Source organism: Diplodia corticola (genome assembly GCF_001883845.1).
Source record: "Diplodia corticola strain CBS 112549 chromosome Unknown scaffold9, whole genome shotgun sequence".
In the NCBI taxonomy this organism is placed as follows: Eukaryota; Fungi; Ascomycota; class Dothideomycetes; order Botryosphaeriales; family Botryosphaeriaceae; genus Diplodia; species Diplodia corticola.
This window is the reverse complement of record NW_017971488.1, coordinates 512,833-539,984: the sequence shown is the minus strand read 5'-3', so window position 1 is coordinate 539,984 and position 27,152 is coordinate 512,833. Positions and strand designations below refer to the sequence as shown.

General features: G+C 58.5%; 10 protein-coding genes across 10 annotated transcripts; 6 read left to right on the top strand and 4 right to left on the bottom strand.

The window, feature by feature from the left end:
- Nucleotides 1-925: 925 nt before the first annotated feature.
- On the bottom strand, nucleotides 926-2,541 carry BKCO1_9000171 (nad-dependent histone deacetylase sir2; the record flags this gene model as incomplete). The annotated part of the gene is made up of 2 exons (XM_020279816.1): nucleotides 926-2,032; nucleotides 2,083-2,541. 2 exons carry the CDS (start codon nucleotides 2,539-2,541, stop codon nucleotides 926-928), a joined length of 1,566 nt encoding a protein of 521 aa, XP_020133177.1.
- Nucleotides 2,542-2,725: 184 nt separating this feature from the next.
- Nucleotides 2,726-4,501, bottom strand: BKCO1_9000170 (cytochrome p450; the record flags this gene model as incomplete). The annotated part of the gene is made up of 5 exons (XM_020279815.1): nucleotides 2,726-2,879; nucleotides 2,931-3,097; nucleotides 3,154-4,202; nucleotides 4,259-4,319; nucleotides 4,382-4,501. The coding sequence occupies 5 exons, from the start codon at nucleotides 4,499-4,501 to the stop codon at nucleotides 2,726-2,728; spliced, it is 1,551 nt and encodes a 516-aa protein (XP_020133166.1).
- Nucleotides 4,502-6,289: 1,788 nt separating this feature from the next.
- Nucleotides 6,290-6,858, bottom strand: BKCO1_9000169 (uncharacterized protein; the record flags this gene model as incomplete). The annotated part of the gene is made up of 2 exons (XM_020279813.1): nucleotides 6,290-6,659; nucleotides 6,716-6,858. The coding sequence occupies 2 exons, from the start codon at nucleotides 6,856-6,858 to the stop codon at nucleotides 6,290-6,292; spliced, it is 513 nt and encodes a 170-aa protein (XP_020133078.1).
- Nucleotides 6,859-7,665: 807 nt separating this feature from the next.
- BKCO1_9000168 (uncharacterized protein) lies at nucleotides 7,666-8,523 on the top strand (the record flags this gene model as incomplete). Its single annotated transcript, XM_020279812.1, has 1 exon — nucleotides 7,666-8,523. One exon carries the CDS (start codon nucleotides 7,666-7,668, stop codon nucleotides 8,521-8,523), a length of 858 nt encoding a protein of 285 aa, XP_020133079.1.
- A 380-nt stretch (nucleotides 8,524-8,903) lies between these two features.
- On the top strand, nucleotides 8,904-9,601 carry BKCO1_9000167 (rna polymerase ii transcriptional coactivator; the record flags this gene model as incomplete). The annotated part of the gene is made up of 3 exons (XM_020279811.1): nucleotides 8,904-9,167; nucleotides 9,228-9,332; nucleotides 9,395-9,601. 3 exons carry the CDS (start codon nucleotides 8,904-8,906, stop codon nucleotides 9,599-9,601), a joined length of 576 nt encoding a protein of 191 aa, XP_020133076.1.
- A 574-nt stretch (nucleotides 9,602-10,175) lies between these two features.
- BKCO1_9000166 (uncharacterized protein) lies at nucleotides 10,176-10,940 on the top strand (the record flags this gene model as incomplete). Its single annotated transcript, XM_020279810.1, has 1 exon — nucleotides 10,176-10,940. The coding sequence occupies one exon, from the start codon at nucleotides 10,176-10,178 to the stop codon at nucleotides 10,938-10,940; it is 765 nt and encodes a 254-aa protein (XP_020133077.1).
- Nucleotides 10,941-11,768: 828 nt separating this feature from the next.
- On the top strand, nucleotides 11,769-14,155 carry BKCO1_9000165 (c6 transcription factor; the record flags this gene model as incomplete). Its single annotated transcript, XM_020279809.1, has 6 exons — nucleotides 11,769-11,819; nucleotides 11,883-12,528; nucleotides 12,584-12,879; nucleotides 12,928-13,362; nucleotides 13,423-13,658; nucleotides 13,714-14,155. 6 exons carry the CDS (start codon nucleotides 11,769-11,771, stop codon nucleotides 14,153-14,155), a joined length of 2,106 nt encoding a protein of 701 aa, XP_020133074.1.
- Nucleotides 14,156-16,286: 2,131 nt separating this feature from the next.
- On the top strand, nucleotides 16,287-18,324 carry BKCO1_9000164 (cytochrome p450; the record flags this gene model as incomplete). The annotated part of the gene is made up of 7 exons (XM_020279808.1): nucleotides 16,287-16,520; nucleotides 16,575-16,694; nucleotides 16,757-16,859; nucleotides 16,916-16,984; nucleotides 17,146-17,778; nucleotides 17,838-18,068; nucleotides 18,137-18,324. 7 exons carry the CDS (start codon nucleotides 16,287-16,289, stop codon nucleotides 18,322-18,324), a joined length of 1,578 nt encoding a protein of 525 aa, XP_020133075.1.
- Nucleotides 18,325-18,567: 243 nt separating this feature from the next.
- Nucleotides 18,568-21,261, bottom strand: BKCO1_9000163 (uncharacterized protein; the record flags this gene model as incomplete). The annotated part of the gene is made up of 1 exon (XM_020279807.1): nucleotides 18,568-21,261. The coding sequence occupies one exon, from the start codon at nucleotides 21,259-21,261 to the stop codon at nucleotides 18,568-18,570; it is 2,694 nt and encodes an 897-aa protein (XP_020133072.1).
- A 535-nt stretch (nucleotides 21,262-21,796) lies between these two features.
- BKCO1_9000162 (mfs general substrate transporter) lies at nucleotides 21,797-23,540 on the top strand (the record flags this gene model as incomplete). Its single annotated transcript, XM_020279806.1, has 2 exons — nucleotides 21,797-21,976; nucleotides 22,035-23,540. The coding sequence occupies 2 exons, from the start codon at nucleotides 21,797-21,799 to the stop codon at nucleotides 23,538-23,540; spliced, it is 1,686 nt and encodes a 561-aa protein (XP_020133073.1).
- Between the last annotated feature and the right edge of the window lie 3,612 nt (nucleotides 23,541-27,152).

Genomic DNA, 27,152 nt, shown 5'->3' with positions numbered 1-27,152 from the left:
CCAAAAGCGTCAACCGAACCATGTGAGTCTTTGGTATCGAGCTGCTTCTCCCGGACAGAAGGCTGGAAAGGCCGAGCTATTTGATATCCAGCTCAATTGGAAAAGGGCTATCAAAAAGTCCTACGATATTGCACAAAAACGAATGGCCTGCTTCTCGGCATCTCTGGCCGAGGGGGCGGGGTCGTGTATCAGCGACTGGGGTGGAGGGATGGTTACGCCATCAATGCAGTTGGTTGCAGGGAACTATACCCCACTTTGGAAGTCGTCAAAGGGACGGCTCGGATAATCTGCATGCACGACAGCCAGTAGCGGTCGCGAGCGATGACGGCGGGCGGGCGAGCCGCGGGCTTGTTGGTCGGTGATCATCAGATAAGACAATGTGCATCATTTGCTGGGAAGAGGATGCTTGAGAAGCGGTGTCGGCCGTGGCGGTGAACCGGTTCAGGTTGTGCAGGGTGATTAGGTTGAGCCTGGTCTTGGACGGCCATATCCACACCGAAGGCACTACGGTGATGAGAGGCGGTGTCGAGAAGCGGTGTCCAATGCCGGTGGCAAGAGGCGTTATCACTCCGGGTGGACATCGCCGCAGCCCTCTTTGGGTGACCGACAAGGGCCGTCAACGTTGCTGCAGACCGTGAGCAGTACCCGGGTTGCGACGACTGTTGCAAGGAAAAAAAAAAAAAAGAGAGGCTCTACGCGGCTTGCGACGTGGCGTGAAAGGCATTACATTTGACGACACTTTGACAGAAACGGCCTGATCGACGGGCTATAATCGGCGTGCAAAACTCCTGCCATGACTGAGCAGTCCGTATCATGTGCGTGTAAACTCCAAACGACGGAAAGCAAGGAGAGTAGCCAACATATAAACAACATGGAGCGCGAGCGTGGTACTATAGCTCGTGACGGCCCGCAAACATGGCGAAGTCTACAAGGAAGGTTTATTCGATATATGCGGGAACACGTGGGCGAGACTACCATTGGGCTCATCGAGCGGAACCTTTGGCGTGGCATCCGGCTTCAATTCATCCGCCGACTTGACTCTGCTTTCGCCATGGTCGGTGACATTGCCCGTGTCAGGGTTGGCAGAGAGTTCCTTTTCAGGCTGCGGTGACTGAGGGCCGCTCTGCGTGCCGGCCTTTTTCCCAATGTGGTTTTCCAACCACTTGTGCTGGTTGTCGGCCAGCTTCAGCGTCTGATCAACCTGCCTGCTGAGCTTGTCGACCTCGTCCTCGAGCGCCTCGTCCTTGGTCTTGGGTGGCTCCTTGCCCAAGTCGGCCGCATCCTTGGGCGCCGTCTTGGCCCACAGCGCCTCCAGCTCGTCCAGCCAGCCACATGCCTCGGCCAATCTGCGCACACCCGTGTCGCAGTCATCAAGGAGCATTACATCGTCCCCACGCGACCCGATGGAGCCCACTTGCTCCTTGTTGATGAGCACCCGCGGACAGCCGTCGCTGACGAAGTTGGGCAGGCTGGCGAAGGGCTGGACGCTGAGGCTGGTGCCCATGACGATGCAGAGGTCGGCCTCGGCGGGCTTGTCGCGGTTGTCGAAGAAGGCGGCGGGCAGCTGCTCGCCGAAAAAGACGATCTTGGGCTTCACCAGGCCGCCGCAGCTCTCCCGTTCGCAGCGCGGAGGCTCCTTGCTGTGAATGTGCTGCCTCATCTTGTCGTCGGGGAAGCCCTGGCCGCAGTCGATGCAGGCCTGGTCGGCGAAGCTTCCGTGGGCTTCGACGATCAAGTCGCCAGGCACGCCGGCCTCGCGCTCGAGACAGTCGATGTTCTGGGTGAAGAGTTTCAAGAGGATGCCCTTGTCGTGCAGGAGGCGCATGAACGAGTGGGTGATAGTGGGGCGGTATTTGCCCGGGTACAACTCGTGGGCCAGGGTGTAGAAGGGCAGCGGGTTGTTGCGGAAGTAGGAAATGTCGAAGACGGCCTCGGCGTAGGGCAGGTTCAGACGGGCGAGATTGGCGTAGAGGCCGGTGTCCGGGCTGCGGAAGTCGGGAATGCCTGCGGAGGTGCTTATGCCGGCGCCGACCTGGGACTGTCAGCTGGGTACCTACGGGTGTGCTCAAGCGGCTGGCGGACCATGAAGACGACACGCTTTGCGCGGCCATGGCGAATGTATTTCGCAAGGCCGTCGAGGGAGCGGGAGTCGAGCGTCGAGGGCGGAACGCTCTCGTCAACGACGGAGCTCTCGTCCTGGCCCATTCTCCAACCGCGGCCTGCCCTTCCAGCCTTGCCGCGATTCGGGTTCTTGTTCTGGGGTCTGTCTTTGCCGTGCTTGCCCTGGGGGGCGTGCTGGCGGTGCGGCTTGTGCTTGCGGCCTATGGTGGCGAGTGAGAGGAGACTGCGGAGACGACGATACACGGCGGGGGCGAGAGCTTCGATGCAAGTGACGGGTCTTCCGAGTGGCGATGTTGTCGACTGGATGGCAGCAGGCAGCGGGCATTGGGTTGGTTTTCTTCGCGCGCAATGCCAACGGCAGCGAGCGTCATAGCTCAGCTCGAGTCCCGCCCCCACCCCCCGCGTACCAGCGCGAGTCATGCCGAACGGCCCGCGCACGTACACGAGTCAGGCATTTCCTGCGAGGCTGGCGCTGCTGTGATACAACAACATGGAACAACAACATCCATGATCAACACTTGCATTATTTCATCTAAACTACATGGCCACCCCTACCACTTGCCGAAACATGTCCCATGCGCCGCTGCATGTCAGCGTCTACCCTTCAGCGAATGAGCTTGGCCCTGCACCACAGCTCCGGCTTTTGCCACAGCGTGTACACATCCTGGTCCGCCCAGTTGGCGCTCTCGGCACAGAGCGACAGGTCGAAGTGCCACAGCACCTTCGCCATGATGATGCGCATCTCGTGGTACGCCAGGCTGCATCTCCCGGTCAGCATCATGCAGTCGCTGCGTCAATCACAAACTCACTTCTTGCCCAGGCAGTTGCGCGGCCCAAACGAGAACGGCTGCAGAACCTCCTTGCGGTCGCTGTCGTAGCCGGTGCCCGGCAGCCACCGCTCCGGCACAAACGAGTCGGGGTCCTTGAAGTTGCGCGTCGACCGGTAGGCCGACCAGTTGTGCACCGACAAACGCGTCTGGGGAGGTCATCGGGTCAGCATTGCCGCCATGGCCCACGCCGGGGATAACGAACCTTTTCCGGCACCCACTCGCCGCAGATGACATTGCCGCCCTCGGGCGTCTCGCGCGGCAGCCCGACGGGCACCGGCGGGTACATCCGAAGCGCCTCCTCGAAGCACGCGTTCAGGTACGACAGCCGGGGCAGCCGCTCCACCGTGAGCTCTTCCTCGCCGAGCGCCCTCACCTCGCGCTCCGCCTTCTGCATCTTGTCGCGGTTGCGGAGGAAGTAGTACGTGAGCCCGCTAAGCAGCGTCGCCGTCGTCTCGGTGCCGGCCGCCATGAACAGCGACGAGTTGGCGTGCATCTGGCCCACGCTGAGCTGCCCCTTGTTCTTGTCCAGCACCAGGCTCCAGATGTCCGGCTTGGCGTTGACCCCCTTCTCGAGCCGCCGGTCCACCCGCTCGTACGCGTTCCGGAAGTGCAGCAGCATCTGCTCCGCGAGGCCCTTGGGCATCCACCGGTTGACGAGCTTGCCGAGGAGCGGGTACTCGGTGCGCATGCGCGAGAGGTGCTGCGCCTTGATGTTGCCGTACACGGCCTTGACCCACGGCGTGTACTCGGACTGCTCGAGCAGCCCGAGCGGCTCGCCGAAGGTGAGGTCTCCCGTGATGTCGAACGTCGCGCAGTTGTAGAGCTTGACCATTCCGATCTTGGCCTCGCCGTCCGCCTTGACCGAGCGACGCATGTTGTCGATCATCTGGTCCGCATACCGCTTGATCAACGGCTCCTGGAGCTTCAGCGCCCTGTCGCTGAAGGCGTTGGCGAAGATTCTGCGCACCGCCCCGTGAGTCTGTATGTCGTACTCGGAAACCAGGTGGTTTTCGCCGTTCAGGTCCGGTTCGTAGAAGCGCGAGTCTTTGCCGTTCTCCTTTCGCCCGCCCGTCCGGTGCCCGTAGATGTCTTTCCACGCTTGAGGGCTGATGTAGCTGAGTCGGTCAGGCCCGAGCCGGACAACTTCGCCGTATCTTTCGTGTTGGCGTTGGGTCCAGGTTTCGATGCGGCCCCCGAAGCCTATGAACCACCAGACGAGAGAGCTGATGCAGGCATACTTCGGTCCCGGGACTGTCCAAAGGTAATCTTAGCCGACGTAGATGCATATCCACACGAGGGCGACTCACATTTGCTCAAAGGATGAAAGTAGACATTGTATACCGCCGTGGCAACAAGCTTCACGAAGACCTGCAATGCAACACATCAGAGTCCGACTCAGAATGGACGGGGGAGTCGACGGCTCAGCATACCAGAGCCGCAACGCCACCTAATAGGAGTGGCAAGGTCTTGAAAACACCAAACTTGGATGGAAGTCCTTGAATTGGGACTTTCCCCATGTCCGCCATGCTTCGGGAACCGAGTTTTTCCATGGTCGCGGTAACGAAGGTGAATGGGTGACGTGAATTTGGTTTCTGGTCCTTCCAAACTGCTGGGGTTTATATAGGCCTGGAAAAAAAGCCAAGGATGAATCGGCCCAGAGGTCATACCATCCCCGCAACACCAATTGCCGAACCGTCCTGGTCCTGGAAAGCCTGCATCTCTCTGCTTACTCCAGCACGTGTGTAGCCATGAACCCCGGTTCTTTCTGCGAGGCAATGATGGAGGCTGGCAGGGATCGGAGGGTGTGTGGAGTTGGGGCAGGCGGGACAGACGGCCTTGCCGCTGCCAAGGCATATTGACGGACATCAAGGGCCCTTTGGTGGACTGACGGGAGAGGTTCCGTGACATGTCGCAGGACGCCAGGTATTAAACGGTCGCGCATACGATGCAAGGATCCCAAGACGGTGCTTGAAAGTACCACATCGTCGACCCCGCACCCAGGCGGTGGGCAAGGCAGGGCCTATCGAGTTAGCTTCGAGTCAAATCGACTGGCTCGGGTGAAGCAGTTCCTTTCGGTCCGGACGGGCGCCTAACGACAAGCCGCATGGTGGATGCTGGGCCCGGTGAAACTGCAGCCGCAGAAAGTGGATATGTTCGTCTCGAGTATTGCCCTGCGAGCACTTACTTGTTCTGGCTCTTTGCCATCTCGTGAGGGCTCCTACGGGCTGGGGCAGCTCGGAGATGATCCCATTTGCAGAGCTTACGAAGCAGGACGGATCAATTGCGGAGAAACGCGAATCACGGGCAGGTGCACCGGATTGTCGATCCGCATCGTAGCTTTGGATAATAGTCGTGTTGTCAGCCGCCGTGGCTTTGTGAGGTCTCGTGTTGGCGCAAAGCGGGGTAGGTCGATTGAAGGCTCATGGCTGGTCTTACGGTCATCAATGTGGGAGCACTGTTGGTGGTGTGTGAAGGCCGAATCGTGCAGCCTTGTATGCCGGTTTCCCGGCAGGGAATAGCGAGAGATGCGCGATGCAGGTCTCAGAGCATGTGCCTGTCCCCCTGTCGGATTGCTAACGAGATAGCGGCGATGCCCACATTCTTACTGGTACGCCCGCCTTCATCTCCTCTTTTCTGTCCATGCTGCTCTTCCAAGCTCCTTATCATTCAACATGCCCTCGACTCGTCGTGACGAAAACCGTTATCCTATTCCACAACCTCGACGCTCGTCGTTTTTGGGTCGCATTTTCCGAAGGTCAAGGTAGCAATGTCGTCGTCGCGGATCTGCATTGCCACTATCACCGTATTCGTCAGTCAATTTCTCTGGCAACAGGATGCTGCTGTGATGCAGCACGAAGATGCATAAGTTCCTTTTCATGTCCTTGGCATTGTGGAGACAGGTCTAGAGTTTAGTACTTACGCGTTAACCTCTTAGAGCTCCATTCAGCGAAACACCCAGTAAACGATGCCTGTCAGTCACCTTGGTACGGTAGACGGAGCTGCTCGATCATCTTTCGCAACGGAGCAATGAAAGATGGGTACATCCAGCGTCTTATAGTTGTTGTCAGAACGATAAGCAAAGCGGAATCCTGCGTGGCTGCGGTGCGGACAAACGGCCAATCGCACCAACTTTCTTGATAACTCAAGGTGGTGCGTGAGTCATGTGTGGTCGGAATAATCAGCGGCTGGGCCTTCACGATAGGCATTTGCATTCGGCTTTGGCCTCGAAATAGTGAATTTACGTCAACCGCCACGTCAGCGTCAGTCTTCGCTGCTCCGGCTGTACTCTTCATCATATACGCTACCATTGGGGCTCATGTATCCATTTCAACACCAATTCATGCGTTTCGCTCAGCTTCAAGTTTCTCGCGCCATATCCGCTTCCCTTCTCCCCTGGGCTCCGTGCCAACATAATTTCCGTCTTCATCCTTTGCCCAATACTTCAAGTACTCCCCTCGTGTCATCTTGACATTGACAATCTTTTGCTTTTCTTTAGTCCCCAGCTTCTTGCCCAGCTTTGCGATCCAGGATGACCGTCTTTCATTTGGCTGCGGAACAGGTTCCGATCCGTCCCACAGATCCGCTGCAGGAATCGGTACGTTGATCATGGACTTGTCGGTGAACCTGACCGGCAACAAATTCGGCGCACCGCTACCAGTGAAGGATCCACAGTCCATGTTGGAGATGCCCGGTTGATAGTCTGGTTTCCTGCGGCACGCTGTCAGTGGAATAGAGATCTCGGTCACGGCAGGGGAAGTACACACGGCCGACCAGCTGCTGTAAAGCGCTCCATGTCAGGCTCCTCCGACGTTTCAATAATTATCGGTGACCCATGAACTGGATATCCATTCTTTGTGGCTGGACCAGTACGATCGGTTTCCGAAATGGTGTTTTTCTCAGCCATCATTCCCGTTGTGTTGCCTCCTGGGGTGAAGACAGGTGCGTTCGATCTTTAAATAGCGAAGCTTTCAGCTTTGTACTAAAAACGCCACCCTCCACCTGCTGATCGCCTGACCCTCCACCTATCGCAGGTTCCTGAACTGACCCATTTCCAGCGACGCGACCAAGGAAGTCACCAAAAAAAAAAAAAGATACTTTACCCGGCAGGTCGTGGAAATCCCCATCACGCTTCCGCTGCCGTTATCAAAACCTGAAATGGAAAAATCCCCTTTCCGAGCCCCCTAGCGTCCAATACGCGTGAAGAGGCCGCTCATTATTGTTAGTAGTCCCCTGATCGGAGACGAGGTAAGGGATGATCGGCCAAGTTGGAGATGGTTCAGCTCTGTCCCGATGTAGCCAAAATATCTGGAGCAAAAACGAGGGCCGCATGAGGAAGGCATGCTACCCTGTTGCGGCTTCGCTTGATGCTCCCCCTCTTCGACCTACTCTTTCCGGTTACCTGCCCTCCTCGCTCTGGCCCAGTTCGGACATGCCAGCTTCCGGAAAAAGCTACGTCGACGACATCCCTTCGTGTGTAAATCGGCCGGAACTGTCTTTCTTTGCGGAGGTGACGAGTAGCTCGCAGAGCATCTTCCCAATCGACTGCCAGTCCCGTTGTACGTGTGGAGTAGCGTCACCACGCTGTCGCAGAAGACTATAAAGCACCCCTTCGGCCCCAGTTCAGCCATCGAGAATCAACTCATCAAGCATCTCAATCACAGCAAAGACCTTACTACTGTCACCACAACAGTCAACACATCACCCATACCCAACGATGTACTTCCCAACCCCAGGCCGCCTGCTCCTTCTCAGCAGCCTCTCCCACACCTTAGTCCACTGCCAAACGGACGCCTCCGCCGCCGAGGCACAAGCAGCAGCAGCAGCAGCAGCACCACACCCCCACATGACGGGCACTACGCCGGCAAACCTCCGCGAGTTCGACCCGATCGCGCACCCCTTCCGGATCGGCATCCCCTCCAACGCGAAGCCGCACGCAAGTCGCACACACACACGGTCGCGGTCGCACCCACAGTCACAGCCACAGTCACAGCCACAGTCGCAGTCGGAGTCGGACCCCGTGCAGACGTCGTACGAGACGAGCACCGACGTCGACCCCTCGACCTGGAGCCACATCTCGGACGTGACGTACGGCGGGCTGACGGGACCGCCGTCGCCGCCGCCGCCGCCGAGCGCGGCCGCCGCGCTGTTGGAGGGAAACGTCGGTGATGGCGCGGTTGCGACGAGCCCCGCGGCGGTGGAGCCGGAGCCGGTGCAGACCACGACGATGGCGTCGTACGAGACGAGCACGGATGTGGATCCGGCGACGTGGTCGCATGTGGCGGATGCGACGTATGGGGGCTTGGGGGCGCCGCCGGCGGCGAAGGATAAGAGGCAGGCGAGCAGCAGCGGTAGCGGTAGTGGTGGTGGTAGTAGTACTGCTACTCGCTCGTTCTCGTCGTCTGGGCGTGGGGAGACGACGATTAATATTACGCTGGGGAAGGGCAAGACGTCGACGACGACGGCGACGAAGTCGGCGACGGGGACGGCGGCGAGCGCGTCGGCGAGTGTGAAGAGTGGCGCGGAGAGGCGGTTGAGGGTGCCATGGATCTTTGCAGTGTTGGGTCTGTTTTGAGGTGGGTGAGGTTTGGTTGCGGCGGTTGGGTCAGTTGGAGTGAACGGAGGTACGCTTGCTCGTTGCGGAGGATAATACAGGGCGAAGTGGGACGTTCGTTGTTGGCTTACCAAACCTTCTTGTAGCTGTCGAGATCATTGATTTCTTCTCCTTCCACAACTTCCCTGCTGTTATTTTCATGCCGGACGCGTGAGATGGGTTGACTTCTCTGGGTGAGCGAAGCGTGCGAAGCGACTCGAATAATGACTCGGGTGGGCTTTCTCGGGTGGGGCGTGCGGCAGGAGCTTGGGCGCGCCTCACGTCATTGCGACCGACGCGCTTTTGCTCAAAACGCGTCGTCCGTCACGTCACACAGCTTTCCCACCCATCCAACCGAATCCATGTTCAAACCCATCATTCGCCGCCTGAATCCAATCGCACAGCTTGCCACTCTCTCACCCATCAGTGCTATCAGACATCACCGTCGCCGTTACAGTACGATGCCCAAGGGAGCAGCAGCGGCTCGCGGCCGCAAGCGCGCCGCCGCCGATGAGTACGAGAACGACGGCTTTGTTGTCGACGACGGATCCACATCCAAGAAGCCCAAGACGGGCCAATCGGCCAAGGGAAAGCAGGTTGACAACGAGGGCGCCGATTACTGGGAGGTGAGAGTGGAACGCGACCGTAGGATATCTTGAGCCTGTGCTGACCCGCCGCTCACTCAGCTATCTTCGAAACGCCGCGTCACCATCTCCGAATTCCACGGAAAGCCCATGGTCAGCATCCGCGAATACTACGAGAAAGACGGCGTGCAGGCGCCGGGCAAGAAGGTATGGCCGCCGCATCGTCCCACACTCGCATCCATGGGCCGTGGTTGACGCGACCCTTGCAGGGAATCGCTCTTAGCCTCGACCAGTACAACGTGCTCATGGAAGTCCTCCCCGAGATCGAAGCCTCACTGGCAAAGAAGGGTCAAACAGTGGTGAGGCCGAATTTCGAGGGCTCGGGCAGTGGTGCAGCCAACGAGGATGCCGGCGACGCAGGCGGCGACACGGTCAAGCGCAACCACGAGGCTACGAGTGACGAGGACGACGAATAACGGGCCACCCCCTCCGACATGGACACATAACACCAGGGTCCACTGTTTCAGACCACACCTTTCGACGTGGTTCAAATAAGGTTGACATGGCTTGACGTGGTACGATGTCAGGGCTTCATACAGGCGCAAGGTGGCTCCAGGCTTTCGTGGCTTCTTTTCTCCTCTTTCCCTTCATATCCAAGCAGCTGCGTTCTTGTCGCTATCTACAGCCGTGCGAATTTGCATTCAGTTTGCTGCTCGCTGCCGTTGACCCCGTGCCGATCGACGCCATGGCACTTGTGACTGCCCCAGTGCTGAACGTGGTACGTTGAGGCTGGACCCTTTTCCCAACTGCCAGAGGCACAAGTAGAACAGAGCCAATTGAAAACAGTTCCTGCCCGCCGGAGAGGTTGTGTTCTCTCTCACAGCCGTACTTCTGCTCCCTGTCTGTCGCACTTTAAGAAGGCGCCTTCCAACAGCGACTGCCGCCTTCACCACACCACCGCGCCGCACCGCCACCGTCGCACTGTCTCAGCAGCCGAAGGCAGTCACTCCGTCCAAGACAAACCACCCGCCCTTCGACACACACGCGAAAATGTCGAACCCCTTCCCGTCCGACTGGAGCCTCAGCTCTCCGAAAGAGCAAACGGCGCCGCCCGCTCGACCGCCGCTCATCCCGCTCCGCAACCTCTCCCTCAAGAACGCCTTCGGCTACTGCGGCCAGATAATATCGCGCCTCTCGGCAGACTGGTCGCTGCCCGCGCTCGACCGCAGCTCGTCGACACGCGAGTCCTCGACGCCGTCGTCGCCCATCACGCCGGCCGACGAATACAGCGACTACAACAACAACAACGACAAGGCATCGGCCTCGTCGTCCTCGTCCTACAAGTTCCCGTTCCCGTGTTCGCCACGAGCGAAACAACAGCGATGGCGCACCGAGATGCGCGACCTCTGCAACTCGCAGCTCGGGCTGCAACTGGCCATCGTCCTGCCCGAGTGCACGTCTGCAACAGCACCATCGTCATCAGCATCGCGCCCCTCACAATGCTGTTGTCAGCGAATGGAGCTGCGGCATAGTGAGGGGCCCGGCGGCGACGCGATTCCGGTTTTGGATCTGGATGCAGTGCATGAGGAAGAAGATCAGTCGTCGTCGATTGGTGGTGGTGGTGGCGAAGGGGGAGGAGCTGAATCGACACAAGCAGGGCCGGAGGAGGAAGCTTCAGGCGACGACACGGTGCGGCTCAACGCTGGTGCTGCTGCAGTGAGCAGCAATAGCCGCAGCAGCATCCGCACAAACGGCAGTGAGCTGGCGAAATATGCAGGCCGATTAGTCGCGCCACGTGATTTGCTGTTTGAGTAGAGAGCTGGCTGGCTGGCTCGCGGGACGGGCATGGGCATGGCAAGGGCATGGAATGGCTGGGACGCGTGCCACGTCGAATGGACGCACGCGCTCGTGTCGGGCGTGATGAATGAATGAGAGAGACTATTTAGCAACGAGATACCCCCACGAAGGCGGGGATGGGAGAGGTCGTATTTGAAACTCGTCCCCTGATTAGAGACAGTAATTCAGCCTTGAGCTTCTTCGTCGTTCGCGAGTGATGGTGGCGTCGTGGTGGCGCAAAACGTGCTTTGGGAGGTGCAGCCACGGCGGTGGTCAGGGTAGGTAGCACTTGTGAAATCGTACAGCGCGAGATGTAGTTACTCCAGCTGACAGCGTCGGCAGAAAGGGTTGCCCTCTTCGCTGGAGGGAGCGCAGAATGGATATGTTTACCGGATTGGGAAAGAGGATGGGCTGCCTTGTGTTGGCCGCGAGCCGCGAGTCAGGGCATCGTCTGTCTCGCACTCCGTCTCTCGCGCACGACCATGTCCTCTTCCTCCGACTGGCATGCGACCCGCTCGGCAGCACACCTCAGCTCTCGATGGGATCGACAAGGGTGGTAAGGCTGAGGGATGGAACAGCCGGCGGGGGTCAGACGCGCGATTTGGCCTCGACTTTCTCGCGCACAGCCTGCTCTCGCCAGAAAGCACCTCGCGCTTCTCCAGCTGCTGCGCGCGGGCCAGGCTGCCACAACAATTCAAGCCGCTCGCCGACATGGCCGCAGACGGCGCTCACCACACCCCGCTCCGCCCCCCGCAGCTCCTCCTCCGGTGAACAGGCTCACCCGACGCTCCTCTCCGCCAAGCTGCCATGTCAGAGTCCTCGATTGGCGCCCAGCGCAACTCGTTCCTGTCGCGAGCTGTACGATAGCTGCCAACGACCCCCTCGGCCTGCGCCACATGCTAATGCGACTTGCTGCCCCAGTGCGAAAACTGCCGCCTGAGAAAAGTCTGGCCTCTCGCTGCCCGCGCCGCATTCCGCATTCCGCATTCCGCATTCCGCATTCCGTATTCCCGGGCTGACGTTCCCCAGATCAGATGCGACAAGGCGATTCCGTGCGCCAGCTGCAGGACGCTGGGAATCGCTTGCCAGGCTGCCGCCCGCAGCTCCGAGCACCGCCCGCGCGTTGTCATTTCCAGCCAGTACGAGAGGCAGATCGAGCTGATCCAGCAGCGCCTCACCTCCATCGAGAAGAGCGTCAAGGACATCTCGCTGTCGCGCGCCGCCACCCCCGCCCGCTCATCGCCCGCCAACGACCGCGGCCCCTCGACCTCGACCCACGGCTCGCCCTCCACCCCCATCACCGCCTATGAGGGTGATTCCTCCTTTGGCTCGCAGACCCTGCAGGCTGGCGAGGCCGCCGATCGCACCATTGCTCGTGTGCTTGGCGCCGCCTCCACCGCCGAGGTGCGCAGTGCCCTCTCGTCGTTGCGACACAGCCTCGAGACCCACGACTCGTCCACCCGTGTGCATGACGCCTATCTTTCTCCATCCGCCCCGCGCGCCGGCTCTCCCGAGCTGACCCTACCGCCCGTCGAGCTTGTCGTGGCCATTGTGCGGAGGATCAAGGGTGCGTCTGCCCGCCCTGCTCAACGCCACCCGGCTATACTAACTCCAACCGTCAGTCCATCCGCCCTTCTCGCTCGTCGGATATTGCTGGCGAGACCTTCAGCAGCTCGAGAAGCTCTGTCAAAAGGTTTACTTTCCCTCGGACTCTGTTACCCCGGGATCCCTGACCCTCATGCATGGCCTTCTCTTCTTCACCCTACGAGATTACATCACCGAAAATGACACCGCCCTTTCCAACTGGGACCTGCCCGTCTTTGCCGAGCTCTGTGAGCACAACTTTTATCAGTGTCTGGAGAGATACGAGAGCCTCGTCGTCCCCACTCTTGAGAACATCCAGTCTTTGCTCCTTGCGGTAGGCTGACTCCTCCACTGTCCTTGGCCATGAGTTGACTGTTGGCAGGCTACAAGAGCGCAGGAGCAGTCCAAACTACAGCTGGTCTGGACGTACGTGAGTGCTGGCCACGCCATGTGCCAGACTCTGGGCTATCACCGAGAATCGCACCTCAGGAACGACAATCCCGACGTTGCTGAAGTCAAGCGTCACGCTTTCTGGAACCTTTACATGGTGGACAAGAACCTTTCGCTTGGTCTAGGACGGAAGGGCAACTTCCAAGACGACGACATCGATGTTGAGTTGTTCAAAATCTCGCCGAATCCCAGATTTCGCGCGTGGGATGAGATCGCGCATGCGTCGATCCGGTTCGCGAAAGTCCAAGGCCAGGTTTACGATCGGCTGTACTCGATGGGTGCCTCCAAAGCTTCTTCGGAGCAGAGATTGTTGGCCGTAGAGGAACTGACACAAAGGATGGTGGAACTGCGGAACGAATTGGTGGCGGTACGGACACTGGGCCCCTCCAATACTTGGATCTACTGTTGACAGAGTGAATGATACCAGGTCGATGCCAGTGGGGCCGAGTACGGAGAGCACCTGGATAGCATGGTCCACGCTGCCGACTTCATTGCGTACACGGTCCTCACCACCATATACCGGGCGCAGACCTCGACCGGGACGGGAACTGAGATCAGCTCGAAATGCTTCGAGACGGCCCGTCTTGGGCTGCAAGCCCATCTGAAATGCTTCGAGTCATTCCAGAGCAGCAGCATGCTTGAGCAGATAGACTACGTTACCTGGTCAGCCCCGTCGACCCGAACCTGCCTCTTGTTTCGATGTGCTGACGGGACGCAGGATCCTACTCTACCCCACGTTTACCCCTTTCGTCGTGGTCTTCACACACGCGATTGCCACCATGTCGACGGAAGACCTCCGGCTGCTGCAAGAGACGACCGGGACTCTGGACCAGGCCAAGCACGTCTCCGAGGGCGCACAGCGGCTGTACGACGTGTGCAAAGCGTTCACGGACGCAGCCGAGATCCTGATCAACTCGGGCCAGAAAGTCACGGGCATGCAGCAGCACGACGACGGCTCCCTCGTCTTCCCCGCAGTGACCGACCCTCATCCTCCCATGTCAGCCCAAGACTTGATGTGGCCGACGTGGCCTACCCCGATGCACGGCCTAGACCCTGGCAGTATAGACATGTCCATGTTTCTGGGCAACTGGCTGGGCGCGAACCGGCCCGTCATGGACATGCTGAACCTCGACCCGACGGACCAAGAGTTGGGCTTGTAGTATCTCGGATTGGCGTCTTGGTCGAGAGCGTTGATTGCGGGGCGTAGACGGAATTGAGAGTTCGCAGTCGGAGCAGTGGCGCAGGATGGGCAGGGCGCTTGAGTTTTTGTGACTCGATCAAAGAGCTCGTGTCGAAAACAGCGGACCCCGCTTCATCGAGTGATAGGATGAGTACATCAAATAATACCCACACAGAATCTGCGTTTGCAACTTATCTAGTATTTCTTGACGATGCCCTGGCTGCATCTTGATCGAGACTGGCTCGGCTTTGGCAGAAGATATTCAGCTTCTCCGAGAATCCGGACTGGGGGCTCAATAGCATCTCCGTTGCTGCCGCCTGCGGGTCCGGCGTGGCCGTGTCTCTGATTCAACTCGTCTTTGAGGACGCATGAGAAGTTTGCGGAGGAGATTGAGGTGGTGAAGACGTTGACGCGGGCGAGTGCCGATCACGCCCCGTCGAGGGAACACCAAGCGACGCGGGACTACGACAACTACAAGCAGAGCGGGATCGTGCGCATCGTCATAGCGATGCTGAAGGAGCCGTGGGAGATGTGGCCACGGTTTGCTCTCGTCGTCGTGGCTTGTCTGATCGGAGGTGAGTGGATGCGCAGGACGGGGGGGTCTAGTCATGGTCCATGACTGACAAGTTATATCGCGACATGTGCGCGGCGCAGAGTCTGGATCGGGAGGTGTGAGGGAGGGGTTGGACAAGAACGGCTGGTTGTGTATGTGGATATGTATGTAATATGTAATTGTGTTAGACAATCACGTATATTCGATAACGTTGAGGCTAATCATGATGATCGTCATGATCAACCCAACGGGGCCCTCAACACCAACGTGCTATCTTGATCAACACCCGTGTTGAGCCTTAGGAGCGCTGACCCTTCTTTCGTTCATCTATATGAACCCCAGATAGCAGTAGCGTATAATGAGACATCCAGATTCACCAGCTTCTGCCTGTGACCGTTTGCGATCACCTGCCGACAAATTTTTATGGTTATTATAAGATCTCCTTCTCGCTGTTTCTCCATGATGGTGTAGCCTAATAAGATAGGCAAATAATAAAAGTATGGCGACTGCAGATATCAAGTCTGGATGCATAGACCCCTCGCATTAGACAGCGCTAGCTCGATAGGGCCGATATCCTGTTCTTATGTAGACATTCGCGGGACGGATGTGTTTTGACTCGACTGCTATCTACTGGCCTTTCCTTCCATCGGCCCACTCGTTCTCATAGTCACGACCTAGTCGGCTATTGTTATTGCGGTGGTTTGCATATGTTCCGGCTGTAAAGACAATCATTTTTTAAATGATGTCTTAGGTTTCAATCGCACTTCTCCTGTTAGACATTGAAAGGCCCGTGTTTCACGGCAGTCCTGGAGTCCGATGCAAGGAATCCGAGCGGGCCGTGTCTTCGTATACGAATCCGAATATGCACTACCTACGAGGAGCAATGGCCGAAAAGAGATGACGTGAATGCAGATCATCGAATCGAAATGGCATAGCTACGGCTCCAACTCTCTTGGCTACACGGAAAAGCAGGCGATTCAGGGGGCACTTTTCTACCGCGGTAAGCCACCGTACACAGCCCTACGCCACAGTGAGTAAAGCCTGGCTACTCTGCCATCGACACAGTATCTTAATCCTTGACCGGGCTGGGACAATACGTCCATGCCCTGCCTCCCCTTTCCCGTCCCGGCACGAAGCCATGACCCGACGACGAGCGATCGGCAAAAGCGGATCAACGGTGGGGGCACGCCGTCGCATACGGGCCGTATCATTCAGCCAATCATCGACTAAAGACTACGAGGGCCGTTGATGCCCACCCGCGCGGACATGGCTCCAGCTAATAGGCAGGCCTGCTTTTGAAACGAGGATCGGCAGCTTTGTGCAAGCACCAAGCGGGAGAGCACCGATCCGGGCCCCGTGCGGAGTGTCTTGCGTGTTTCCCTCGTCTTGGGACCCAGGGACTGAGAGGGTGATGCCTGTGCAAAAGGCTGGCTATATATATATATCGCGGGACAGAGTCGGTGTTTTTCCCAGACCGGATCTACGCTCCCCTTTTGCGGAGACGCTCCCTACTACTTTCTGCTCTACCATTTCTACACGCACAACAACAACAACAAAGATGGCGTTCGACGTCGTTTCCGCCAGCGCTGACAGCGGTGCCCTCCAACTGGGGTCTTTGCTCTTTGCCGGTTTTGTCATCATCGTCTCCGTTTTCAGCTACTATGCAAAGGAAGAGCGGCCATACCCCGGATTCAAGCTCATCGGGAAGGAACCGGGCGAGTGGACGAATGCGAAGGCCAAAGCACGTTATTTCCAGAGTGCTGTCCAGATCTTGAGGCGGGGCATGGACGAGGTGAGTACACTCACGAGCTTTATCGTGTCTTTCTGACGTGATTTTCCAAACCAGTGCCAGGGGAAAGTGTTCCAGGTCATCGGCAACAACGGACCTATCATCATCATTCCCCCGTCCTTTGCGGACGAGATTCGGAACAACGAGAACCTCTCATTGACCGGCTTCGGCGAAAGGGTAGGCCAAGAAAAGACTCCCGAGGCTGTACAGAGCGCTCATGCTGAACGATCCGGCCGCAGAACTTCTTCCCCTCCTACCCCGGTCTTGAGGTCTTCGGCCACGGAATCGGCGAGGATCACATCTTCCAAGACGTCGTCCGCAAAAACCTCACCCAAGCGCTTGGTCCGTAATACACACCCCAACCACTAGCAGACCCGAAACTGACAAAACCACCCCAGGCGGCATGACGGCCAGCCTCTCCGAGGAAGCCACCAAAGTGATCAGTCAACTCATCCCGCCCGCAAAAGGTAAGTAAAACAAAAGGCCGCATCATCTCCCACCACCACCACCCCCTCCAATCCAACCAATCCAACCAATCCAACCCGCCACATCAACAAAACCTCCAAAAAAAAAAATTCAACGCAAGCCCCCTTCCGGCTTCCACGACACTAACCCCCCCAATTCCCAGACTGGACACCCACGCGCTTCGCCCACGCCTCGCCCATGCTCGCCGCGCGCCTCTCGGCCAAGGTGTTCCTGGGCGAGCCGCTGTGCCGCGACGAGGAATGGCTGGCCATCTCGCTGCGGTACGCGGCCGACGCGTTCGCGGCGGCGCGGCGGCTGCGCGCCTTCGCGCCGTGGATGCGGCCGCTGGTGCACCCGTTCCTGCGCGAGCTGCGCGTGGCGCGCGAGCACGTGGCGCGGGCGCGGCGCATCATCGAGCCCGAGGTGGCGGCGAGGCGGGAGGAGAGGAGGAGGATTGTTGCTGACCAGGCGGCGTCGGGGGGAAAGGAGGCGGGGTTGGCATTGCCGAAGAGCACGGATGCGATCGGGTGGTTTGAGGACGTCGCGGCGGGGAGGCCGTTCGATGTCGTCTACGCGCAGCTGCTGCTGTCGGTCGTGGCCATCCACACGACGTCGCTGACCATCACGACGCTGCTGTACGACCTGGCGGCGAACCCGGAGTACGTCGGGCTGCTGCGGGAGGAGATTGTGGGGGTGTTGAGGGAGGATGGCGGGTGGAAGAAGACGAGTCTGTACAAGATGAAGCTGTTGGACAGCTGCATGAAGGAGAGCCAGCGGGTGCATGTTCTGACGGCGAGTGAGTGTTGATGACCGACCTTCCATGTGCTTTTTTGACCGGTTGCTGACGGCGGACAGACGCGATGACGCGGCGCGTGGAGAAGGCTGTTACGCTCTCGGACGGCACCAGGCTGCCCAAGGGCTCGCACATCGCCATGCCGACGTACCAGATGTACGATCCCGCGCACTGGGGCCCCGACGCGGGCAAGTTCGACGGACACCGCTTCCTGAATATGCGCAACCAGCCGGGGCAGGAGAACCGCTGGCAGTATGTGACTACGAGCGCGGAGCATCTCGGCTTCGGTCACGGTGAGTCGGATCCCAAACGCGAAAGTCAATTCTCTTCTCTACATCTCGACTGACTGTCCCGTGTGAAGGTCAACATGCTTGCCCTGGCCGTTTTTTCGTCAGCAACGAGATCAAGATTGCCATTGCGCACTTGCTGCTGAAGTACGATTGGAAGTTCGAGGGTGAGCAGCCGAAGAGCTTGACCGAGTCCGAGTATGTTCCCGATCCAAGCGCGGAGATTTTGTACAAGTCGAGAGAGCCGGAGATCGAGCTTTGAATGTTTCATATATTGTTGGGTCAAAAAGGAACAGGTTTGTGCTTCTGGGTAGAATCAGTGCTCAAAGAAGCCCTCAATCATCCCTCTCGGGCCCCTGATCACTTCGTGTCCATTATAGGCCGTGATATCGTCTATCCATCCTCCTTAAACTTGTTCACTCACTTGATAGGCTGCGAAGACCAAGAGTGAGTGCGTGTGGCTCTAGTGCTGCAGTGCAGAGAGCAGAAGAGATTTTTTACCCACTCACTCACTTGCAGAAGGCGAGCCACCAGCCCTCTTCCACTCCACACTCAAATACTCCCTCCACGTCCTCAATCCAACCTTCTCATACCAGCCCTCCAGCGTGACCCAATCAACAAAACACCTCTCCACGCCCCTCTCCCGCATCTCCTCCAACGCGGCCGCGACGAGCGCGAGCCCCACCCCGCCCTCCCTCCTCGCCGCATCCACGCCCACGCACGCAATCAACCCCGTGCGCTCCGCTCCCAACAGCTCGGGGAAAGCGAGATCGGGTAGGAAGACCGGCGTGCCGGGCTTCAGCATCATGGTCCAGGCGATCTGCTCCCCAACACCGCCGCCAGAAGAATCTGATCCCTTCCTGTTGATCTTCCGCCTGCCATCGTGCGCGACCATGACCTGCCCGTGCAAGCCAGCCTTGGCCAACTGCTCGTACCCCTCAACCCACCCGGCGTAGCCCCCAAAATTCATTCGCTGCTTCTCCAAACACTCGGCTTCCCCCTCACGCGTCCACGGGCGGAAGACGATGCCCTTGGCGCTGGCGCGCGCGACGCGGGCCGTGGCGTCGGGGTCCGGGACGTGGGCGACGAGGTCGATGCAGAGGTCGCGGGCGCGCGTGCCGCGGGCCGAGGGCGAGTCGCGGGCGGGGGCGAAGCCGCGGTGGAAGAAGAAGGTCTGGTTCGAGGGCGCGATGTCGCGGGGGAGGCCGGGGAAGAAGCGGGGGAAGGTGGAGCCGATGGACACGGCCGTGCACTCGTGCGGCGCGGAGCAGAGGTGCTGGCGGGCGTGCGCGAGGAGGGCGGTGCCGATGCCGAGTTTTTGCTGGAAGGGGTGGACGACGAGGGCGGTGATGAGACCCTTGGGTGGGGTGGAGGGGGGAGCAGATTTCGGAGGTGGTTGGATGTGGGTTGCGATGAAGCCGACAACGGCGTCGTAGCGGCGGACGACAAAGTGGGCGCTGCGTGGTCGCGTGAGAAGGTCTGCTAGGCGCGGCTTGGAGACTTGGTAGCTTGGGAGAACTTCGTGCCATAGGGCGCAGACCTGGTCCATGTCGCGCTTTGGAGAGAAGGGCTCGGGCGTGTATTCGTGCTGGGCATTTCGCTCGACGGGGAGGTGGCCTTGACCAGTGGTGATGCCGAACAGGACATGGGCGGCGGCGGTAAAAGCGGCTGAGGTCGGCTCGTAGATTGTCAAATAGTTTTTGATCGTCTCGGTGGAGAGGAAGTCGTATGGATCACATGTAGCGACCACAATCAGCTTGTCGACAGCTTCAGCTAGCTTGAGAGCCATGTCATTTTGATAAGGTGCAAGGCGGGCATTCCTGGTGGCCAGGATCACAGCGTCTGCAGCCCTCGCAGCCTTCAGGACCTCTTCCGCATTCGAGCCATCCTCGTAGAAGCGAAGACTTTCAATTGTCGAGTTGTGGGTTTTCAGAACGTCGATGAACTCCGGGGGCGTGTGCGGGCCACGGGGTGCGACTTGGCCATACTCAACAACGCCACTGGTGATGGGCTTTTCTCCGGGCGAGACGAAGACGAGGCGGTTATGGTTGGTCAGAGGAAGTATTCCGGGTTGCATGCGCACTACGGTTGTGCTTGAGGCGTATACCTTTGATGCAAGCTCGGTATTCTGTCTGTTAATGGTGGGGAGCTGTTCAAGAGCTGCCCGACTCGGGCCGTCTTGGACGAGGGTGTATTTGTCGTCACTAAAAGAGCTGACTCTGCCATGGGACTCCTCGAGCTGTCGGGAAAAGTCGGGATCCCGCTTGGCGGCATCGAAGACAGCGTGCAGAGCGCCGGTCTGCAGGTCAAGGGTGTGGCAGATCATGACGGAATCGCAACCAGCCTTGAGAGCGGTGACGGCGCCTTGAACGGTGCCGCCGCATTCGGTGCGGATGGCCTTCATTTCAAGGCAGTCAGACACGATGACGCCGGCAAAGTTGAGGTCTTTCCGCAGAGTGCTCAGAACAGCAGGATCGAGTGTTGCGGGTAGTTTCGAGTCTCCAATGACCATGTGGGCCGTCATGACGGCGGGGACCTTCTCGATGACGGCACGGCGAAAGGGAACCAGCTCGCACTTCTCCAGGTCGTTCCAGCTTTTTTGGAGGAGGGGAAGGCCGTAGTGGGAATCGACAGCGGTGTCGCCGTGGCCGGGGAAATGCTTGACGCATGGAATGACGCCCTCGTCGCGGAGGCCGTTCAGGTTGGCGGCAGCCAAGCGGGCAACGCAGTAGGGGTCGTCGCTGAAAGAGCGGACGCCAATGACGGGGTTCTCGGGGTTGTTGTTGACGTCGCAGACGGGGGCGTAGTTCATGTTGATGCCAAAGGCGCGCAGGGCTCTGGCGGTGGCGCAGCCGACATTGTAGGCGTCGTCGATGGAGCGGGCAGCGGCCAGGGTCATGGGACCGGGCAGCTGGGGGGTGATGGGAGGAGCGATGCGGGTGACGAGGCCATTTTCCTGGTCGATGGCAATGGTGAGCGGACGGTCGTGGCCGGCGTCTTTTGCGATCTGCTGCAGCTCGCAAGTGAGAGCGCTGAGCTGTTCGGCGTCGCGGACGTTGCGCTGGAACAGCACTATCTGGCCGACGTAGTAGGGAGCGCGGATCAGGCGCTTGACGTTCTCATCCGCCGTCTGGCTGTGGAAGCCGACTATGAACAGGCGGCCGATGAGGCGGCGCAGGCGGTCGTCGTCAGAGATCATGGTGCAAGCTGGTGGCAGGGTCCGACGCGATGCCGCAATAGGCAGTGCCGGTGCAAGCTAAAGCTAAACGGCGGGGTCTTTGCAGAGCAGAGGATGCGATTGCGATCAATCAATTGTGCGAGGTTGGGAGGCGGGCGGGCGGCATGTGGTTTGGCCAGGTGCGCGAGCTTGTCTGGACAGGAAGGTGATGAGCATCGGACGAGTCAATGGCTGGCGACGGAACACGGTGCGATGCGAGTGGGGAGGAGATGGCGCGGCGAGCGGCGGGTTTGGCGGGTTTGGCGGCGGGCGGTGTCGGCAGTGTCGGCAGTGGGGTGTAGCCTAGGTAGGTAGCCTGTTAGGCGGGGGTCCCGCGCCGATAAGCCTGCGATCGACGGCCGCCAGCACCGCTCCAGCATCACCCGCCGGCCCCCATCATCAGCGTCGTACCTTGCATGCCCCTCAAGAGCGCTGCATGTCCCACCATGTCGCCTCGTCTTCCTCGTCCGAGCCCCGCCGCCCGTCGCTGGAGCCCCTGCTCCACTCTGATTCCACCATGACCGCCCCGCCCGACAAGAAGCTGCGCGACAACCTCGAGCAATACGAGCAGCTGTTTGGCGCCGACGAAGACGCCTTCGACCAGCCCACCACCACCCGCAAGGAGCTCTGGTCCTACTACCTCTACTACAACGGCGACAACGGCGTTGGGCCCGGCTCCTATAGCCAGACACTGCGAGTCTCGCCCGCTGTCCACCACGCGTCCCAACCACTGACCTTGGCCAAACAGATTCCAGTCCGCTCTGACCTCTGCCGGCCACGACCCTCAGATCTCGCCGCCCGTCGCCGGCAACTGCGGCGATGGCGCATGCGTCGTTCCTTGGGGCAAGGGCACTCGCAGCGTTGCTTCAGTCGTGCTCATCGCCAACGGCCTCTGTTTCGCCATCATGACGCTGCTGTTCGTGTGGCTCGGCAGCGCTGCCGACTACGGCTCCTTTGGCCGCTGGCTGCTGCTCGTCCTGACCGTCATTTGCTGGGTCTTCCAGTACGGCTTCATGAGCGTCAAGGGTGCCCAGCAATGGCACACGGCCATGGGCCTGTACATTGTGAGCTACATCGCCTACGGTGCCACTCTGGTCTTCTACGCCGCTCTGTTCCCGCGCCTGGCCAGATACATGCCCCACGTGCGCAAGGCCCGTGAAGAGGACCTGAAGGAAGGCAAGATCAGCCAGGAGGAATACGACGAGCTCGAGAGCCTGGAGCGGAACCACCTGTCCAACATCTCCACCGCCCACTCCAACATCGGCTACCTCCTCACCCTCGCCATCAACCTGAGCGTGCTGCTCCCCATGCAGGGCAACGACTACGCCAACAACTGGGCCCTCTTCCTGACCAACACCTACTGGATCGTGCTCGGCATCTGGTGGTTCATCTTCCAGCAGCGCCGCCCGGGCCCGAAGCTCCCCGCCGGCTCCACCTACGCCACCATCGGCTGGAAGCAAGTCGTGCTCGCCCTCAAAGAAGTCCGCCACCTCCCGCAAACCTTCACCTACCTGCTCGGCTTCTTCCTGCTCGCCGACGGCCTCAACACGACGGGCACGCTCGTCGGCATCATCCAAGCCGACCAGGTGCACTTCTCCTTCCTGCAAATCACCTACCTCGGCCTCACGCAAGCCGTGTGCTCGACCTTCTCCACCCTCGCCTTCTGGCACGCCCAGCGCCGCTTCCGCATCAGCACGAAGCGCATGTTCATGCTCACCAACCTCTTCTCCGTGCTGATCCCCTTCTACGGCATGCTCGGCCTGTGGACCTCGCGCGTCGGCTACCACCGCGTGCGCGACTTCTACCTGTACAACGTCGTCTTCGGCCTCTTCCAGGCGCCCTACTACGCCTACGCCCAGACCATGATGAGCGAGGTCACGCCCCGCGGCTACGAGGGCATGTTCTTCGGCCTGTACGGCATCACCAACCGCGCCAGCTCCGTCATCGGCCCCAACGTCGTGCAGGCCATCGTCAACGCCACGGGCGACAACTGGATGGGGTTCCCCTTCTTGGTCGCCCTGTGCGCCGCGGCGAGCGTGGTGATTTGGTTCGTGGATCTCGAGAGGGGGAGGGAGAGTTGCAGGCGCTATGTCGAGGAGAGGAAGCTGTTGCGTGTGGCGAGGGAGAGCGGGAGGACGGTCGAGGATATCGTTGAGGGTGCGGCGAACGCGGCCGCGGCCGATGCGGGTGAAGATGGGGGAGTGGCTACGGTGGTTGTGGAGACGGTAGATGGTGGCGGTGGTGAGAGGAAGAAGCTGTGAAGTGAATATATGATTGGATGATTCAAGGAGCAAACAAGCATCAACGGAGATGAGCCCCCGTGCCGTTGCGCGTTGACGATGATGGTTAGTGAGGTTTTATTATCGTTACTAGTGCTTGAGAGTTAGATATATGTGAAGAAGTCGACACTTTGTGCTGCGGTCTCTCTGTGGGGTGCCTGCTCTCCTTTCTCCAGGCGTGGCCTTATACCGGTTCGTGGGGTGAGATGCCCTCCGGGTCGTTGCGGCGTGCGGAGGTTCTGATTGGTTGCATAGTCGCAACGGTGCCATGCCGTATCGTCCAAGGTTTGAACCAGATACTTGCATGCGTAGTAAATTCGTATGTCCAGAAGTGCATGGAGTGATGAAAATGGCCATCTCAACCTGGTCATTCGCTTGCAAGGAGAGTGTTTACTGTCACATTTGAGTCCAAGTTCTTGCTTCAGTTGTCTTCGCTGATCGGAAATCGAAAGATGACGACCGTCGTCCTCTTTCCATACCTGAGCTTGCAGCTCCCAGCGACTTCAACAACGTGGAACCCAGAAACCTCTGTTATTCTTTCAACCAAGACGGTATCCTACGCAATCTCTCTGAGTCACAGCCGACCTCCTGACCCTGAACCGGTACTTCGTCTACTCCAGCATCCGTCCCCGCTTACTCTCACCATCACGGAGTACTCCCGAATATAGAGCTCCTACACTCGCTTGGGGAAGGCGACCGGCGGAGCGGAGAAGGCGCGTTATGGCGGTGAGGTAGGCGCTGTGAGCGTGTCCTGGGCTGTGCAAGTCAGTCTAGCTAGAAAGTAGTGGCGGGCAGGGTGGTTTTGCGCGAGGGTGGGACATGGTCCACGCTGATAAGGCTCGAGAGTTTCGTGAAGGATGATGAAAAGGTTCGTGAACGCTGTGCATCACGGTGGTGTAGCTTTTCGCCGCTGGTGAAGCACTACAGCGACGGCAGGTAGAGGCTTCCTACGCGACTTGCCATGCGAGTCTCCCTTTGCTAGATGCCGACTGTGGGCTTAGCAAGAGGACGCTTCGGCGGTTGGATGCCACTGGACCTGAGGGCGTTTGGGACGGCCAGAATTATGTGGTGGAATGAGGTCTTGTGCTTGCAGCCATTGCAGAAGCAATTTGGATTCTGTAGTGGCTTGACCTACGACTTGATCAATCTCAAAGTCGTCGCCAAGCAGCTAGAGATGCTCAACGTTGACCAGGCACTTTAGATCGGTTGCAGGAAGCATGTTGCTGCTCCCGAAACAGCAGCGGGAGTGATTGGCTGCCAGTATATCTGCTTCCATGCTGGTTTCCAGTGCTCCGCTGAGCGGGTAGTCCTTGTGAAAGGGGGTAGCCATATCTTGGCTCAGTCGGTTGTAGTCAATGGTCTAGAAGTCATCCACGGCGGCGAGGGTCAGGTTGCGCATACCTTGGGCGATGATCGGATGCTGCGAGTAGATGCACAAATTGGCGAGGCATACAAGATGGAAAGAGAGGAGCTGGCATAACACTGCGCTGCGCTAACCACATTTCTCTCCTGTCGAGCCAGGCACCTCGCGGTAGGCTTCCCGCGCCGCCAGAGATACTCTTGGTTCTATGATCGCTTAGCTTATGCACAAATTATCGCAAAGCCAGTCCTTTATACCAGTTATTTTGGCCGATGCTGTTCAGCTGTGATTGGCGTCTCCATCTAACTCAGGCTCTGTCTGTGGAAGCACAGAGACAGTTCAGCATTCGAGGTCAAGCGGCTTGCCGAGTGCGGTCTATTTGCGCTGCGTTTGCGTTTCGATATATCAAGGTCTTGCGTATGAACGGCTTTGCTATAATGCAAACAACTTCTTCATCGCTACTCTACTAATAGTTACGACAGCAGTGATCAAAGCATGCTCTCTATTCAATGGACTTACGAGGTAGACAAAGGCAAGGAAGCCGGCGCATCGAAGCTGGGCAGGCTGCGTTTGCTGAGGTAGAAGATCGACAGGCTGAATGCGTGGTGCCTGTGCGCGAGGATCGTGTGCATCCATCCGGACAGCAACAATCGCTTTTTCGCGTCCCATGGCGGGCTCATGGGAGCGATCTCCTTCATTCTAGGCGATTCAATTGAGCATTGCCATGATGGAGTCGGACTCATGGTCTATGCTGCTGCTAGTATGGCTAACTATATGGGAAAGTCAGTTCAGGAGTGTTCGTCAAAGTGCGCAGCAAGACCAATACTTACCGTAGGAATCGCTCAGATGTAGCTTTGTAATCTTTTCAAAGCGGAAGTACTGCGGGACAGAAGAAACAGACAACGAACAAAAGTCGCATCTGAAGGCGTCGTTGTTGTCCATGAAGATACTTGCGTGACAGGTACTTCCGTACCATGCATTGAATGCAAAATGGAGCGGGCTGGCCAGAGATGACAGACTGAGGCTCGAGACACGCTGCTTGTTACAGCGTGCGAGGGGAGCTCCTCGTTCCAAGAAGTGTATGACCCAATGTCCCGACATTGTCCTCCGAGTTTTCGTGGTGCTGACAGGATGACCAGGATCTTCTAGTTCCATAATTTGGGGCGTGAAAAGCGATGGAAGCACTCTGTGAGCTCGACACTTGGGTTTAGGTCTTGGTGATTTTGGTAAGCGATGGACTCTTTGTATCTGCGCCCGTATCTAGGGGCCGTAAAACGGCTTGATCCGTGTGATAGCGGGGGCAATCCGATCTCGCAAATGGCTAGTAAGACGTTGATCTCGAGCTTCTTGTATGTACGGGCCAAGGCCAACTCACCCAGCTTCGGCAACATGCTTGTACATCTCTAATATCAACTCGTGCGGAAGGTCGACGAGTGAAGGAGGCTGACTGGGGTCCATGACTAGCGCGGAGGCGGGAATATCTAACGACAGCTGATATGTGTTCGGCCTGAACTGGTAGGAAGTCAGCGGAAGGACCTGAGCAGAGGGAGCCCGACGAGGTCGCAAGGGTGATATGGTGTGGAAAGGAGCGGACCAAATGCGCAGCGCCCACCATGAATGCTTCTGGCCTAGCCTTGAACATGACGAGTGAACAGATTCGGTAGGGAAGGCAAAGGATGTATATCGTACCGCAATGAAGCTCAAAGGGGCTTGCGAGCTTGTAAGCGCTGCCGTTGACTAGCGCTGTGAGTGTTGGGAGTATGATTTAGGATGGCCAGGCTGTGACACTTACACTCGAAGCCGTTTTCAAAGGCACTCTGCTGATGAGTGCACTGCAGTTGAATCATGGAGCAGCAATATATGTGGATGATCGGTTAAGCGGCGAGGCAGAAGGTGAAGCGCGTCAAGAGGGCAGGTAAGAGAGGCAACGGCTGGAAGGCGGTGGCCGCGTTACAAGCATAGGCCTTGGCTAAGGACTGCAAACCTCGTCAAGCGCACGTGTTTGCGCCGCGCATGAAAGGTCGTAGTAATCTTCCGACTCCGCAACATCTCCTTACTGCGACACCTCACCACACTTCCTTACCTAACGTCCACCGCGCGGCACGCGCCCTCGCCCTCGCTCATTCCTCCTCGCTCACAGCCCGATCAAGACACAGCGCAGAACATTCTCTCTGTCGAGAATTGAGAACGTCTTAACTGCCGCACTGCGCGCTCTTAGATGCTCGAGGTTGATC